Source organism: Hirundo rustica, chromosome 3 (genome assembly GCF_015227805.2).
Source record: "Hirundo rustica isolate bHirRus1 chromosome 3, bHirRus1.pri.v3, whole genome shotgun sequence".
NCBI lineage: Eukaryota > Metazoa > Chordata > Aves > Passeriformes > Hirundinidae > Hirundo > Hirundo rustica.
The window spans coordinates 17105558-17120871 of NC_053452.1; the positions used below are offsets into that span (position 1 = coordinate 17105558).

Sequence of the window (15314 nt, forward strand, 5' to 3'; positions counted from 1 at the left end):
ATTTAGTTCCTGTACTTGAATTAGAGATGTTTTCAGGTGAAAAATAAGAGCTTCCCCTAGAAAGGAGATATTCCTCACTTATACTGCATCAACTTTACAACTATATGAGTCTGGAAATCAATAACAAAGCTCTTCCCTGAATTGTTCCAAAGGAAAGGCAATGTGAATGGGATCTGTCTCTTCTTATGTTCTCTAAAAGCTGAGGGACTTTGTTCTTCTAGGCCATTAGAGATTTATTTAACTTTTTCTGAAGTAAAATGTCATATTGGTGCAGTAGGACGTATCTTGTGGCATAAAGAAGTTTTGTCCTTATTGTATACCAAATTGTTTCTGCTTTTGCTGTTTCTGCCTTGTGTGTTTTAAAGGGGCCTTGGCTCTTTCTTATTCTAAAACTTTTGTTATTTTTATCATTACTAAATGTAGTGAAATTAGGAGGGCTGAGATAATCACCAATAAAGGAAATTATTTCTTGTCATGATGAAATTTAACTGAGTACTGATACTGTCACAAAATAATTCTTTCTCTGCTTATCTTCAAATTTTTCTTTAATTTCAAACTCCCCAAAATCTAATATGGTTCTTTTCTTCCATTAGTTGTCTGAGCTTTATAATTCTGGGTTACTACTACTGTTTTATGATAACTTTTGCAATCTAGAAGTATGATTTTTAACCCACACTAGAGCTAGACCAAAATAATTTTAGTATCTTTGTGAAAATGATTCTGTCTTTTGAGAATCTTGGGGATTTAGATTCAGGAAAGGAGTCTCAAAAAGATTTTTGCATCCAGCCATTTTGAGGCTCAGACCTTGTCTGCCTTAGTTTTCTATCCTTGCACTCAGTGCATTCTTAGTCAGGAGGGGCAGATTCTTGGGTTGTGTGTCCAAACAATAAAGTGCTCTTGTACCAGCTGGGCTCCAACAGGGAAACTCTGACCCTGACCTCTGTGATGTAAGAAATTTTCACCTTCCTTACTCTGTTAAAACATTTTACTTCCTTTCTAGGAGAGTCAGGATGTGACAGTGAGGTGGGTCTTAACTGTTTCAGTTTAGTTTGGCTTATACTAGGCACGCACACAGTTGGCAGAAATATGAACAAAAGTTGGTTTACTTTTCAGAGCTCTATTTAAATCCCCAGTGTTTGATGGTTTTTTGAGTTTTGGGGGGTTTTTTTGTTTTTTGTGTTTTGTGGGGTGGTTTTTTTGTTTGGTTTTTGGGTTTTTGTTTGGTTTTGGTTTTTGTTTATTTGTTTGGGGTTTTATTTTATTTTGCTTGGGTTTTTTTGTTTGGGTTTTTTTCTTTTCGAGGAAGAATGGGGAAGAGAGGGTAAGGAGGTAATGTGAAGGCTTTTTTATATTAAGACCTGTAGAGGTCCTAAGGTATTTTGCTGGTTTCTTTTTCTACGCTGACTGGGTTGAACAGTGTGCTGCTAGTGAGCCTGACCTTAGGGTCAATAGATATTTGTGCAGCCAGTCTTTCCTTAGATTACCTACCAAGTTATAATCTGTACTGACTCACTTATATTCCTACATGATAGTATTCCTGGAAAACCAGGGAAAGGTAAGTTTATTGCAGTGATGGGAATAAAGTACTTTTTAAGAAGTGCTGCTTAATTGTTGTTTCCTCTTCCATTAAACAGCTATTGCTGCAGAAAAGGTGGCTGCTTTATTAGAAATAAGAAGTTTGTTTACCAGTTGTAATGGGAGTAAATAAATGGAATTATATAAGTCAAATTAATTTTTATTGCTAATGAGGTGATATTTTTCTTCTGGGAGTAAAGCCATAATACTGAGATACTATTTCTAGGCCTTGCTGGAAATGGTGTGTGGTGCCAAGGTGGTTGTCACTGGAGATGGATTTGTTCCTGGAGAAAGGAGTGTCATTATCATGAACCATCGCACACGAATGGACTGGATGTTCCTGTGGAACTGCCTGCTGCGATACAGCTACCTCAGACTTGAAAAAATCTGTCTCAAATCCAGTCTCAAAAGCATTCCGGGATTTGGTATGTTACTAAACCCTTTAATTTGAAAGGAAAGTATGTTTAAATTATGTCCAGCACAGTTCATAACCTGCTAAATGACATAGGTTTAAATTCTGTTTCAGTATTTAAAAAAAAACTTGTGTAAAATCTGTGGCATGTGGAGCGATTAAACCCTAAATCTCCAGAGGTCACCTGGATCACATGCCTAAGCATTTCTTTTTTGAGATACTACATGTACTGCTGTTGCTTGTAGGTAAATATATTTTTGCTTTACATATCGAAAGCATTTTTCAGGATGATGAGAAACGATTTTCAGTTTTTCAAGGTCTCTTTCAGCATTTGGGTGCTATTTCACCCCACATGCAAATGGTCTCATCAAGCTTCTTTCTTCATTATCCAATGTATACTATTGTGAAGATTAAAAAAGCTCTGTAGGCAATTGCAAAGTTAATGATTCTTTTTAATAACTAATTTTAAATTTAACTTGGCTGTACAAAACATTCTGTGCAGGATATGAAATCATCAGGATTTATAATGATGTCGGCTGTAAAGTGATCTGAGTTGCACGTAGTCAGAGAAATTGTTTCATATAGTCCAAAAATTGTTGCACAAATGGTTTCTGAATAAATAGGGAGACTTATCTGAAATAAAAGCATCTCTGCATTTTATTTATCTCTTAGATTTATTTGCTGTTTTATACAAAACTAGCTTGGGCAGGATATGCGTCAACTTTATGATGTCGAAAGAGTAACCTTATTTATGGTTGCCTTTTGTCAGGGCATTTATCTGAACAGATAATTTTGGCAGGATTCCATCCTGAGGAGGCCTCCTACTGTTGCATTGGATTGCATTCACTGTTGCATTGTGTTGCATTCAGTGCTCTTTAAGTAATAGCAGCAACAGGGTAATGTGCTTTTTTTTTTTCCCTAACAGCCACATATTAAGGTCAATTTTACTTTACAAAAGACAGATCTCTTTTAATGCAACAGGAAACGAGAAAATGCATATTAGGAATCTTCATTATACAGCAGAAATGTTTTGAAATCTTGGGATCAGCAGTGTATGCGACTTTTTATAGCAATGATAGAAGATTAAATCACGAGTATCGTGTGGAAGATTTGTAGATTTCTGTCTTCAAAAGTAACATATGTCTTGTTATTAAAAGAAAAACATTTATATGGGTGCTTATTAATGCCATTAATAAAATGGGAAGGTCAGCTCCAGGAGCTTGGATGTTAAGCTATGCTTGGTAAAATTTGCTTCCTGAAAGGCTGTTAGGAGTCATTGAGAGATTGATTCTTTTTAAAATTTTTTTTAAAAATTCAATTCTCAGCTTTCTGCATAAACTGAGCACATCCAATAGATTTGATCAGTGGGCTCAAGCAGATGTATCCATGTCAGGTCAATATTAGCAGACCATGATGCCATCTTTGTTCTGATGTAGCAGCTTAAGCCACTAACAAAATTCTGTGCTCATCCTCCACTTTCTGATGTAGAGGTGACATATGCAGACATTTGCCCCTGTTCTTTTCGTTACAGGATGACAATTTCTGGTGGTAGAGCTGACACCTGGGTCTGTAGTGTTATAAACCACTATTTTTATGCCAGATCCCCAAGAATTCTCCACAATACGTGGGCTTTGAGGACTTTGGTTGCAATTTTGTGAATTATAGCTTATTTTTCAGTAAATTGTTAATGTTGGGTTATTAATCACAGAAGGCGAGTTGACCTAAACTGCATCCTTCACTGAAGCATGATTGGATGTCCTAAAATTCTGAAAGATAAGCTTCTGTTTTAACATAGTGTATCTAAAAAGAGGCCTTAGAAATGCATGTCTCTGTGTTCAGTCAGGCTGTGTTTTGGGTGGCATTTTCTTGCAAAATAAAAGTATTCTGTGTATCTGTGTAATTAGGGGATTGTTGGAAAGTTAGACTCTTGGATTAATTGAAGATTGATGGAAAAAGATAAATCTGTATGAAGTTTGTTGTGGCAGTATCAATGCAGAGAGTGGTGTCTAAAAAGGACAAAATCTCATCAGTGACAGTAGAATTTCTCCCACTTATTGCTCTCAGCCATGCTCTGTTACATGATAGACCCATAGTAAGTGTTTATCCAGGTTTTGGGTTTGATTTTTAAGTTGTGTCCTGCGGTTTTAAACTAAATGTTTTATTTTATGAGTTTGTAAAAGCCAGAAGATCCCTTGGAAATCAACCAGACAATTTCAGTGCACCGCATCTGTAATTGATACTTTAGATGTTGGTCATTTAGAATATAATATTTGTGATAATTCAGTGAGCTACTTTCATCATGTCTTTCAGTTTTGTATTTTCATATATTTATATTGATTAGTTGTATATAGTCAGATGTATAGGATTAAGGAGGTTTGATACACGGGCTAAGTGCAACTTCTAATAAATCTTAACTTAATGGTAATCATGCTTTGAGTTTCAGAAATATTTGAGTGAATATACCATATTTCTTTCAGTGCAGTTTTTTTATGATCTTTTGAAGGCTTTTCTTTTTTTTCTAACAAGCATTAAATTTAAAATTTTGTTTAAGATAAGGTCTGTAATGCAAACGTTCCATATCCATTTTTCTGAAAGCCTTGCTGAATTCAGTGTAGGACTTTTGTTGTCATAAGTAATTTCCCATTTGGGTGTAAAAATAGGTCTGTGAGAGATTATGCTCTTTCCAGTGGTACATATGATAGGTGAAGGGCAAAGCTGGGAATGGAAATAGAGCCACAGTTCTTGTGGCCCCCTTTGTAGGTTAAAAGTGTAAAGGTATCAGATTTAATGAGTCTGTATTACAACGAGGCAGCTATTTTCTAGTTAATATAATTAAAATCAGAGGATTCACTTTTTCAAGGAGAAACATTGAGTCATTTATCTAGTTGTTAAGTTATTAATTCTTTGCATTTCAGTGTATGAAAAAAACCTTAAAATTGATTAAAGGTGAGCTTTAAAAAAAGAAGTCCAAAGAAAAACAGATGGTCCTTTTCTTCCTGGAACTGTAGCCTTAGCTTGATGAATTGTGTGCAGTAAAGTTTTCAAAAAGAGATATTACGTTTCAGTAATCTCAATTTCAGAAACATTCTTGCAGCATTTCAGTACATCTTGCCAAAAGCTGGCGTCTCCAGGGAGCACTACTCTGCTCTTGGCTGTTGCTGCAGTTTCTCATCTGACATCATCAGAAGCTACTGACACATTCTGCAGTATCAGTTTTCAAGGAGAATTTCTAATGGCATTGACAGTTTCCTGCATGGTCTGACATGATAGGACTTCTCTACGGTACTTGTAATAGATAGGAGCAATTAATATTCTCATCTATTCTCAATTAATTAGGAGTAGTTTGGGAAGTGATACAGATTATGGTGCAGTCATGTTCAGAATGTGCTATGGAACACATACTGTTCCAGTAGGTACCAAGGAACATACAGGGTAGTGTCAGATGACCAGATAATGACTAGGAGATGGTTTTAATTTTTTTTCTTAATAGTTTCATTTGTGAAAGTGTTCTTGTGATAACCGGTAAGATTTCACTGGGAATAGGTATGTGTTTTAATGATGGACAATTTGAATGTGTTGGATGAGCCTACAGTAATATTTGAATACTAATGCTTAAATGTGCCTCAACATGTATGTGAAAAATAAATTGAAATTTGGGGTTAATTTGAGCGCTATCAGATAGATTTATGGAAAAGTGAGAGAGGGTAACCAGAGAGACTAATGTCAGTGCATGGCTGCCACATGAGATAACATTAATTGTAGTTTTGCTTAGTGCAGATGGAAAAGATAAATACCATCATAATTCAGTGTACAAATGTAAAGTATGCAGGTGTTGCAGGCACCATTGATGGACCTATCTTGAAGACTTCCCTGTTTTGAAAAGGCTCACTAAGGCTGCTAAAGAAGGGAATTACAGTTGAAGCAGACTGGGACAGGGGCAGGTGAGGAAAGGATAAGATGACGAAGGAGAGAGGAGAATAAACAAAGCTGACAAACCTGGAGTAGTTAGGAGCAGAGATAACTGAGTAACTTTGTCCAGATCTTCATCTCTGGATTCAAGTTTTTCTGTGGCTAACATTGTTCTCAGAGAAGGTTGCAAGATAAGGAGCTTTTTAGTTGCTGTTTTTCACTTGTCTGTTCACTCAACATGTTGTAGCTCTCAAAGGCTCAAGTTAAATGCCAGGAAAAAAAAAAAAAAAAAAAAAGGAGGTTTGCTCTATTTCAGCAGTGGGCTTAGCCCCACCAATCTTCTACTACACGTCAGTTGATCCATTATAGCTGTCCAAGTGTGTGAGCCCCGCCTGAAGCAAGCTCAAAGTAATTTGAGTCATCTTGGTTTTCAATGAAGCAGGGCAAAACAACTCAAATTATCCTGTCTTTGCCACAGGCTAAGAGCATGCACACCGACAGCTATGATGGATCAGCTACCATGAAGTAAAATACTGTTGTCACTAAGCCTAGAAAATTTTAACACTTAACTTGATTGGAGTATAGCTAAAGCAGCATTCTGTGGAGGATCTGTACACATTTATATTGGCATGGAAGTGTTCATGCTGCCACAGCTGCTTCCATAGGTAGGCATGGAAATGCTTCAGTATGAAGCTGCTTTGCTCAGGCAAAAGCAAATCTATAGCTGGATTTCCGTTAGAATTCCTACCAACAGAGCATATTAGTTTAAAAAATTAGAACTGTAGCCTACTGATCTTTCTAGTATAGTTCCTGTATCGGGTATCTTACATTAAAATAGGCTGAGAGTTTTGAGGAGCTGTGATGTTTTGTCTTATAGCAATGCAATTATGAGCTGCTAGACTTAATTACCATGGAGTTGTTATCCTACGTGATTTTGAAAGTAGAAGCTGAAAAGCATGCTCTCCAATGGCAATTGTAATTGTTATTCCAGCAGTCATTCCTGCTGAAGACTCCTTTGAAGTTTTAATTGTGAATGAAGGATTATTACTTTCCAGCAGAAATGCAGCTTAGGTTTGCTATACCTTATATGCCTTGGTTTTTTTAGTTGTGTTTTTTTTGGGGTTTTTTGTAGTGAAGAAAAGTTTAGGGGCCTGTTTCCCAGCTTGTCTTCTCCAGGAAAGGCATAATAGGTTTCTCCCACCTCTGTCAGGGAAAAAAAAAATCCCACAACCAAAGCCAACAAGCCTGCGTTCCATTAAACTTTCCTTATTCTTTCTATATAATGGCTCCTTTCCCTGTCCAAAATGCACATCAAAAGTGTGAGATCAGATGCTAACTTCTTTCATTCTCCCCATTATACAGACAGTAAGTGATGGAGGGAGAGGTTGTTTTGTCCAAGCTCACAGAACAAATAAGAGCAGAATTAGGTTGGCACGTTTTCCTAACTTGCATTCCTTTGCTGTTATCTGTGGGTTATGCAGCATCTGTACAGCTCAGCTCTTCAGGCTGGGTTCCTTTCATGGGCCTCCATGGAGGAGATGAAGCATCTGAAAAGGATGCAGGCCTTTGGAAGAGGTATATTTTATAGAATCTCTCTCCATTCCTGACTGGCATTTCAGATGACACATCCGTGGGAAAGTCTCACACTGTTTGGTAGAGCCTGCTTGTTTTTCCTCACAGTCTCACAGCTAGAGGTTTTTTCCTTCATGTCTTTGGAGATTTTGGAGTGACATGGGGCTTTTCTCCAGATACGTATTGGGCAAGACTCATCTTCTTTAATATTTAGGTGTTCATGTCCTGTTTCACTGTATTGATGTATTTTTAAAATGCATCAGACAAAGCTACTTTCCAGCCATCCCAGAGCCTTTGCTTTAGTTTGCTTTACTTTTGAGTGATGTTATGTTCTGTTATGTTATTCTGATTTTATGCAGTGCATCAAATCAAATAAAATTCAAAATAAAATTTAAGATGCATACTGTAACCGAAGAGGTTTAATAGTCCATAATGATGTTTATAGCATTTTGTAAGTGGCACTAATATAATGGTAGAGTTAATCATCTAATTGTCCATATTCTACAGAAGTGGCATAATTTAGGAAATGAAATGAATTTTCAAATATGAAGTGTCCAAATAGCATCCTTCTGAACCACGATTAAGGCACTGAGTATTGAAAGAATGTTTTCCAAGAAGATGGTGTATCTCCGGATGCTTTATTTACATATCTTGCTGCTGCTGTAATGAGTGTTTCCCACATGCTTTCACATGCTCTGTGTGTGCTCCTTGGCTGAGAGATACCAATTCTTCAATGGAATATTCTTTCTAGAAGGTTCCACAGTTATATTCTCACAGGTGAGACACAGGCCACTGTATCTGAGTAGCTTGTTGACAACATTGTTCTTGCCCTGACAAGGAAATCTTGTTTGAAGAAGCTTCTAATTGTGTTCTAAGTAAACAGTAAGCCAAAGCAGGGGTTTGTACTGGCACACCATACATTCTTCTACAAGAGAATGAAGAAGAGCAAAGGAAAAGCAGAAAGTCTTAATACTTCAATGTGACTTAAATGAACATAAAATTTAGAATAATTTGGTACTGAAGTAATTGCATGAGGACTATGGAGAAGCCAAAGATAAAACTGACTAATCAGAGCAAGACCAGAATATTTTTGGGTTTTTTAATTTACCTTGAAAATATGTGTTTCTAACATTGGTGTTTGTTTATTGTTTTAGTAAGGAAAAAACCCATTGGTTAGGTTCCACATACATTGACAGAGATTATATTCTGTAGAATACATGGTGTAATACATAGAGATACGTATATATATGAAATACATAATCTGAACATTAACTGGACTCGACCGTAAAAAAATTTTTAAAACAGATGCAGATTAATATTCAGCGTCTGTTAGGCCAAGGCAATAGCAAAAGCATGGTGGTTTTTAAATGGACACCTCACAGATTGAATCAAATTGACAAATAGACTGAATCAGATGATTCACTGTAAAACCAGGAGCACTACTGTGAATTTGTATTTGTGAATTTTATCTCTTAGTCTATAATTAGCTTAAAGACTTCACCCAATCAGATAGTAATCATTCAATTCATTATACTCCTATTAACGAAATTGTTGGAAACAAGCTAAGTAAAGAAAACTTGCCAGGAGCGGAGATTGTACTTTACAAGATTGTTTCAAGAAGCATTTTTTTCTTTTATTTTCCTAGTTTCTGCTCTCAAACCATTACATTAAATGTATATATATTAAAAAAAAATTAATTTGTTTTGGGCTTTTAGACATAAAACTATCTAGGAAATAGGAACAACAGCAAAATGCCCAATTCAAATTGAATTTGCAGAAATGTGCTTGTGAGCCTATACTGATTAAAACTCAGCAGTGTGTATGCACAGTAACTTTATGCCCTGGCTTCCTGTGTGATTTTCTATGTGCCAGCATCTTTTCAGTACCCACAGATCTTTGAAACAAGGAACAGTCAGACCTGCACACTTGTTGCCTTGTGGTAATTTTATGCAGTAAGGCACTCAGAGTAACAAACTGTTAATGCGCCCAATTAGTTGTGTACAGTGGGATCATGAACTTCCGAGTGATTTCTCTTATTGAGCCTGGATGTCTGGTTCCCTGATGCCTCAAAAGCCCTGATCAGGACCAGACCCCCGCTGAATACAGGCACACTGAATAAGGTTTTATTCTTGACCAAGATAGTCCTATGAAAAAACAGTGAATAATCCAGTTGTAGAAAAGAGAGAAGATGAATGAATATAATAGCAAAGCCATAGTTAAGCCTTTTACCTTCCTACTTGTTTCTGTAATTTTGAATCATTTTTTGAATTTGTTTGCAGGGGGGTTAGTATTATTAATTATTCTGTTACGTGGCTACAGGTAACATATATAGATACCATTTTCTTGAGGGGGGTGTGTGTATGTTTGCTTTCAGTATCAGCTGTAATATCCCTCTTTGAGATGTGACATTTTGGGGGATATCTGATTTATGAGGTTATGTACATAAAATTGTGATAGAAAATCAAAACAAAGATCTTTTTTTTTGCACAACTCAGCTCTTTCTCTCTTTTGTTCATTGTCACATCCATCTTTGGTATCTGCTTACTTCCAAATTACCTCTGCAAAGAAAACACACTAAAGAAATTTCAGCTTTGAGTGTTGTTTTCTTCTAAAGGATTTTGGGGTATGGAAAATAGAAGTGCAGGGTCTTAAAATTTAAAAAGCTTTAGACTTGGAGCTAGAATTTTTAATACAATGCTGCAAATTCTTGACCTGCATAAGCTGTAGTTCGCTTTATCCCCAAGGCAGTAAGGAAATTCTGATGTACAGCACATCTCTCTATTTCAATACCATGCTTTTCTTTTTGTGCAAGTGCTTTTTTTCTTTTCTGTGCAGAATTACATCCTAATAGGATACATATCATTACCGTGTCTGTGTTCCTAGAGATTTTAAGCTGCTTGTTTATTTTTTCAGCTCTGAAAAGTTGATTTAAAGGTCAATGTGGCTAGCTGTTCTTTCTGGTGGGTTTTTGCACTGCTGTTTGGCAATTTGGAACAAGAGCTGTGCAGTGTGATGCTTTCTGTATGCCTTTCCAAGCAATGTTAGTCATCCAAAATGTCGGCTCTGATAAGATTATTTTAGCAAAGAAATGGATGTGCATTGTTATGGTTTCTTTAGCTTTGCTGTTTCTCTGCTGTGTTCTTGTCATCAATAATTTCTTAAGAATCTGCAAATCCAAAGGCAACCATTTTTCCCCAGTCATGTAAGTGCTGCCTTTGCTAGGAAAATTCCTGTTGTCCAGGAGCTTTTAGACAACCAGAAAAAGCCATGCAAAGAAAGCAAAATAGATTTAATTTTGTTAAACAATATGTTGACCTAAACTGAATAGCAAGTCTTACTGCAGGCTGCACATTAGAATGGACTGCCTTCTGCTGCTTTTTCATAAATATTACTAATTAGCAAAACCATTCATTCTGCCCACTGATTTACTGAATTCCTCCCATTTTCCCATGCATTCCCATTTGGCTCCTACATCATGTCCTGAACTTTTAACCGCTTCTGCAGCAGTACAATGTAGACACACTGCAATGGAAATCAAAGCAAGAGTGGCTTTTGCTTTGCCCAAAGGCAGACAGAAGTGGGGTTTCCTTTCCCACTTGACACTGGTGGGGTGGTGAGACATGTGAACAGCAGGCCCTATCCCCACTGGTGCATGAACCAGGGCTTTATAGAAATCAGGAATTCATGGTTTTGTTTCCTGGAGGCCTTAAAGCTTGAGCAAATGTGGAAATTTTTCCACTGGCATAGATGGTAAAATAGCTTTGCCCAGCGTGCTGTGCTGGGGTAAGTTGGGAGGAAACCTGGGTCCTTTACTCTTAGTCAACTATTTGTTTGATAATCTCTTCTTATTTGAACAGTCAGGACTGTTTTATCTAATTAGATATACACTTAAAGATAGACACATTCTTCCAGAACACTGGATGTTATTTATTGGAAAGGTTAGAAAATCAAACCTGTTGTTTATCTTAAAAACTGGATGCCTCCCAATTCCTTTCCCACTCCTTCTCCCTGATATCGTTCTGTCATTACATTACTGCTTCTGTTTAATTATTCATAGCCCATATATAACACCACCACTTAGAGCAGGAATGGGAAACTACTGCACTCTATTCTGTGCTTTATGCAGTTTTGTCAGGTAAAGTCAAGTCACCTGAGCAGCATCTTTTGTTAGTAGCTAAAGGTGTTTATAATATGATGCTCACAGTGCTGTTGAAGAATGATAGCTAGAATGAGTTTATGTGCAAATTTTGATATAATTTAAAGCCTTGTGCTGCATGAAGAAAGGTAGCAGAGAAGATGGGATCTGATAACTTTTTCCATATTCCCTTTGTTATGGACTAGAATCACTCCTAAGGAGCTGCTGACCTGGGAAAGTATCAGCAGGCTGTCTTAAGTGAGAGTGTATTTTGCTTTTTTTTTGCTTCCATTCTTTCAGCCTACAGACTATGCTGCAATGAGAACACGAGACTGAATAATTTAGACCTGATGTGTGATACCACACAATAAAATGGCTTAGCACAATACAGGTTTCCATATACTAACTTAAGTGTAGTGTCTTGTGTACATAAAACGTACAAAAGGTCTGGGCTGAGGGCTAAGAACAATTGGAAAACACTGAAACCACAGCAGAACTTTCCTAATCTCTGTGTCTGTTTCCACTCTGTCCTGTGGAGCATCTGCATTCTCACAGTTGTAAATGGCATAGTTCAAGGCATCTCTGTTTCTGTTCAGAGGTATTTTGTCCTTTGCATTGCCCATTTTTATGAATTTGATACCAGATGAAGTGTCACAGAATATCTCAAGTTGGGAGGGGTCCATAAGGACCATCAAGTCCAACTCCCTGCTCCTCACAGGCCTGCCTAAAGCCAAACCATGATCAGAAGCATCAGTCAGGCGCTCTTTGAACTCTGCCAGGTGAGATGCTGTGGTGACTTCCCTGGTGCCTGACCACCCTTTCAGTGAAGAACCTTTTCCTAATATGAAATCTGAACTTCCCCAATGCAGCTTTGCTCAGTCTCCACCTGTCTTCTAGAGGAACCAAATGCTTGGGCATCATTCGGTATGAAAAGATGTCCTTTTTATATAACACTAGTGTGAGAATGAAGCCCTGATTAGTTCAATTTCAAATACTAGTGTGGCACCATTTTTGTGCCGTGTATTGTAACAGAAGGAGATGATTACGTACCAAAAGATAGCATAGTTAAATTACATCCGTTATTTTAAAGTTACTGTAAAATGTACCTTTATTTTTTTTCCTGTGAACAATCTGCTTAAACATGGATAGCCTCTCTTAATAAAGCTGTACTGACACTTCTTAATACTGCAGATGTGGGAATGCGATAGGTGCATAAATGCACATAAAATGTTGTGGTCAAATTTGAGTTTCCTTTACAAGGTTTTTCACAAATAAAGTGTGCAAATATGAAAAGATTTGATGAGACTGCATTCTAGGCATTTCTTTTCTTAAGTCATATAACCACTTCCAGTATTCAGTTATCTGAATATCATTGATTATCTGGATATTTGACATGCACTAGGTCCAGATTGTAGACAGCATGTTAGTTATTCATGTTCCATCTGTTTAACTGATTTAAAAATTACAAGTATTTACTCTATGACATAGGTCAAAAATCTTTAACTATACAGTTAATATTTCTAACCAATACAGAAGAGATAATGCAGTAGGTTAAATGTGTTGTCCAGGCTGACTGACTTACAAAGTTGATTGAAAAATGAGTGGCTTTAGTAAGTAGTTTTCTAGCATATGGTCCTTATGAGATACTGCTATGAACAGAATATAAAGGAATCCTGTAAAGAGGAGCTGAAATGAAGGGCAAGAATAACATACTGTAGGTCAACAGCAAAGGAAAAACAGGCTTTGAGAATGGTGGTGAGCAAAGAGGAACACAGGCAGCTGTGATGTTTTCTCTTTGATGTGCAGGTTTTCTGATGAGGTACAAGCTTGCCAAGTATGAGCAAGCGAATGTCATGCTCTTCTGAGCCTTGTTTAGGAAGGGAGCATCTTAGGCATGTGGTGGAGCTGGAGCCCTGGTTTTTCATCCTGCTGTCTGAGCTAATGGACAGAACTTGTAATATTATGTGATATGCTGTACACTATATACTTGTACCAAAAAGAGCCAAGAATACTTACATAAGGTAATGGGGTGTGATCCCTAAACTGCAGGCTCAGCAGCAGTTGCAGTTACTTCACTGCATTACACTGTCAGTTTGATGGCAGATTTCAAATCTGTGTGTACTATAACAAACAAATATATATATAGTTTGGTTTTTTTGTTCTATAATCAAGTGTAAAGAAAAGCTTCATATTTTCTTCTATGAGTAATGAAAATTATGAGGAAGTATGTGTAATAAAGCCCTCCAAGGAACAGATGCTTTCCAGTTTTAAATGCTTCAGAGCATTTAAATGCTTCAGAGCACCTCAGAGAATTATGGCATTGTCTAGGTTGGAAAAGACCTTTAGGATTATCAAGGCTGAGCCCATCCCTAAGCACTGCATCCCTAAGCAGCACATCTACACAGCTTTTAAATACTCCCAGGGAGGGTGACTCAAACACTTCTCTGGGTAGCTTGTTCCCAGGGCTAGTGTGACAACTCTCTTGGTGAAGAAATTTTTCCTAATATCCAGTCTAAACCTGGTGCAAGTTAAAGCCATTTTCTCTTGTCCTGGTGCATGTGACCTGGGAGAAGAGATCAATCCTCACCTCGCTACAACCTTGTTTCAGGGCAGCATTGACCCTATTCTTGGTCTGGTAACTTGAGTTCTGAGTTTTGAATGTATTTATGTCTTCTTTTTTTTACCAATCCAAAACTCTTTACAAGGTAACCAAGTCCTCTCAGAGTTGAGGACAAGACTGGCAGCAGATTGGGACTAACCTGAGTTATAAAATTCTTTGGAATAACAGACACTGTGGAAGTATCAGAGTGAAATGTTGCTAAAGGTGTATTTTTTTAAACTTTAGGCTGGGCGATGCAGGTTGCAGCCTTTATTTTTATTCAGAGAAAGTGGGAAGATGACAAGAATCACTTTGAAAAAATGCTGGATTATTTCTGTGACATTCGTGAACCACTACAACTCCTCATCTTTCCGGAGGGAACTGATCTCACAGGTAGGTTGCATTTGTCGTCTTCTCAGGGAATGTTTCAACATGGAAATTCTTTGTTGTTTATAGAAAGAGTTTAAGAAAGTCCAAGGCAGGAGCAAGACTTGGCTCTCTTGGGTAGTAGAAATGATAGTATGTGATCAAACAATGTGATGATTCATGTGAGAGGCACAAAGATAGTTCCACTGGGAGACTTTGCCAGTCTTCCTGAAATAACTTGTGTTGCAAAGCATCTTATGATTGACACTGCTTTTTATTGGTCAGTACGGTACATACACTGCATTAGCAAAAGCAGGTGTCAAGGCCCTGAATTACTGGGACAATATCATTTCATACCTATGAAAGAGTGATTGAAAAGAACTAATGGTTCTATTTGACTTCTTGCCTAATGTTTTAAGAAGGCAGCATGGGGATATTTGTTCCTTGGGCCATGTAAGCATTGTAAGCAGTCTGTATTTTCCTCTATAAGTGAAATATCTCTGTAAAACATGCTGAGATTATCATGGCAGTAAATGTAATGAGTTTGACACTGTAGTATTAATTTTTAATCAAATATCTGCCTTAATTCTGGTATCTTATGGCATCATTAAGAAGCTGTTAATCAATGTTAAAGACAACTCAAGTACCTATAAAAGAAAATATTGTATGAATGTTCTGTAGTGGTTTGTGCCTCTAGCATGATGCCTGATTTGATAAGCTTTTTCTTTAAATAGAAAATCAATTGA

At 37.1% G+C, this 15314-nt stretch overlaps 1 protein-coding gene across 4 annotated transcripts in view; it reads left to right on the forward strand.

The window, feature by feature from the left end:
• Positions 1–15314, forward strand: part of LCLAT1 (lysocardiolipin acyltransferase 1) — a 113906-nt gene that overhangs the window by 38238 nt on the left and 60354 nt on the right. For all 4 annotated transcript variants that reach the window (XM_040059786.2, XM_040059789.2, XM_040059787.2 and 1 more), the window contains 2 exons: positions 1802–2000; positions 14449–14595. In XM_040059786.2, the coding sequence (XP_039915720.1) occupies positions 1802–2000; positions 14449–14595 (346 nt within the window). The remainder of the gene's footprint in view (positions 1–1801; positions 2001–14448; positions 14596–15314) is intronic.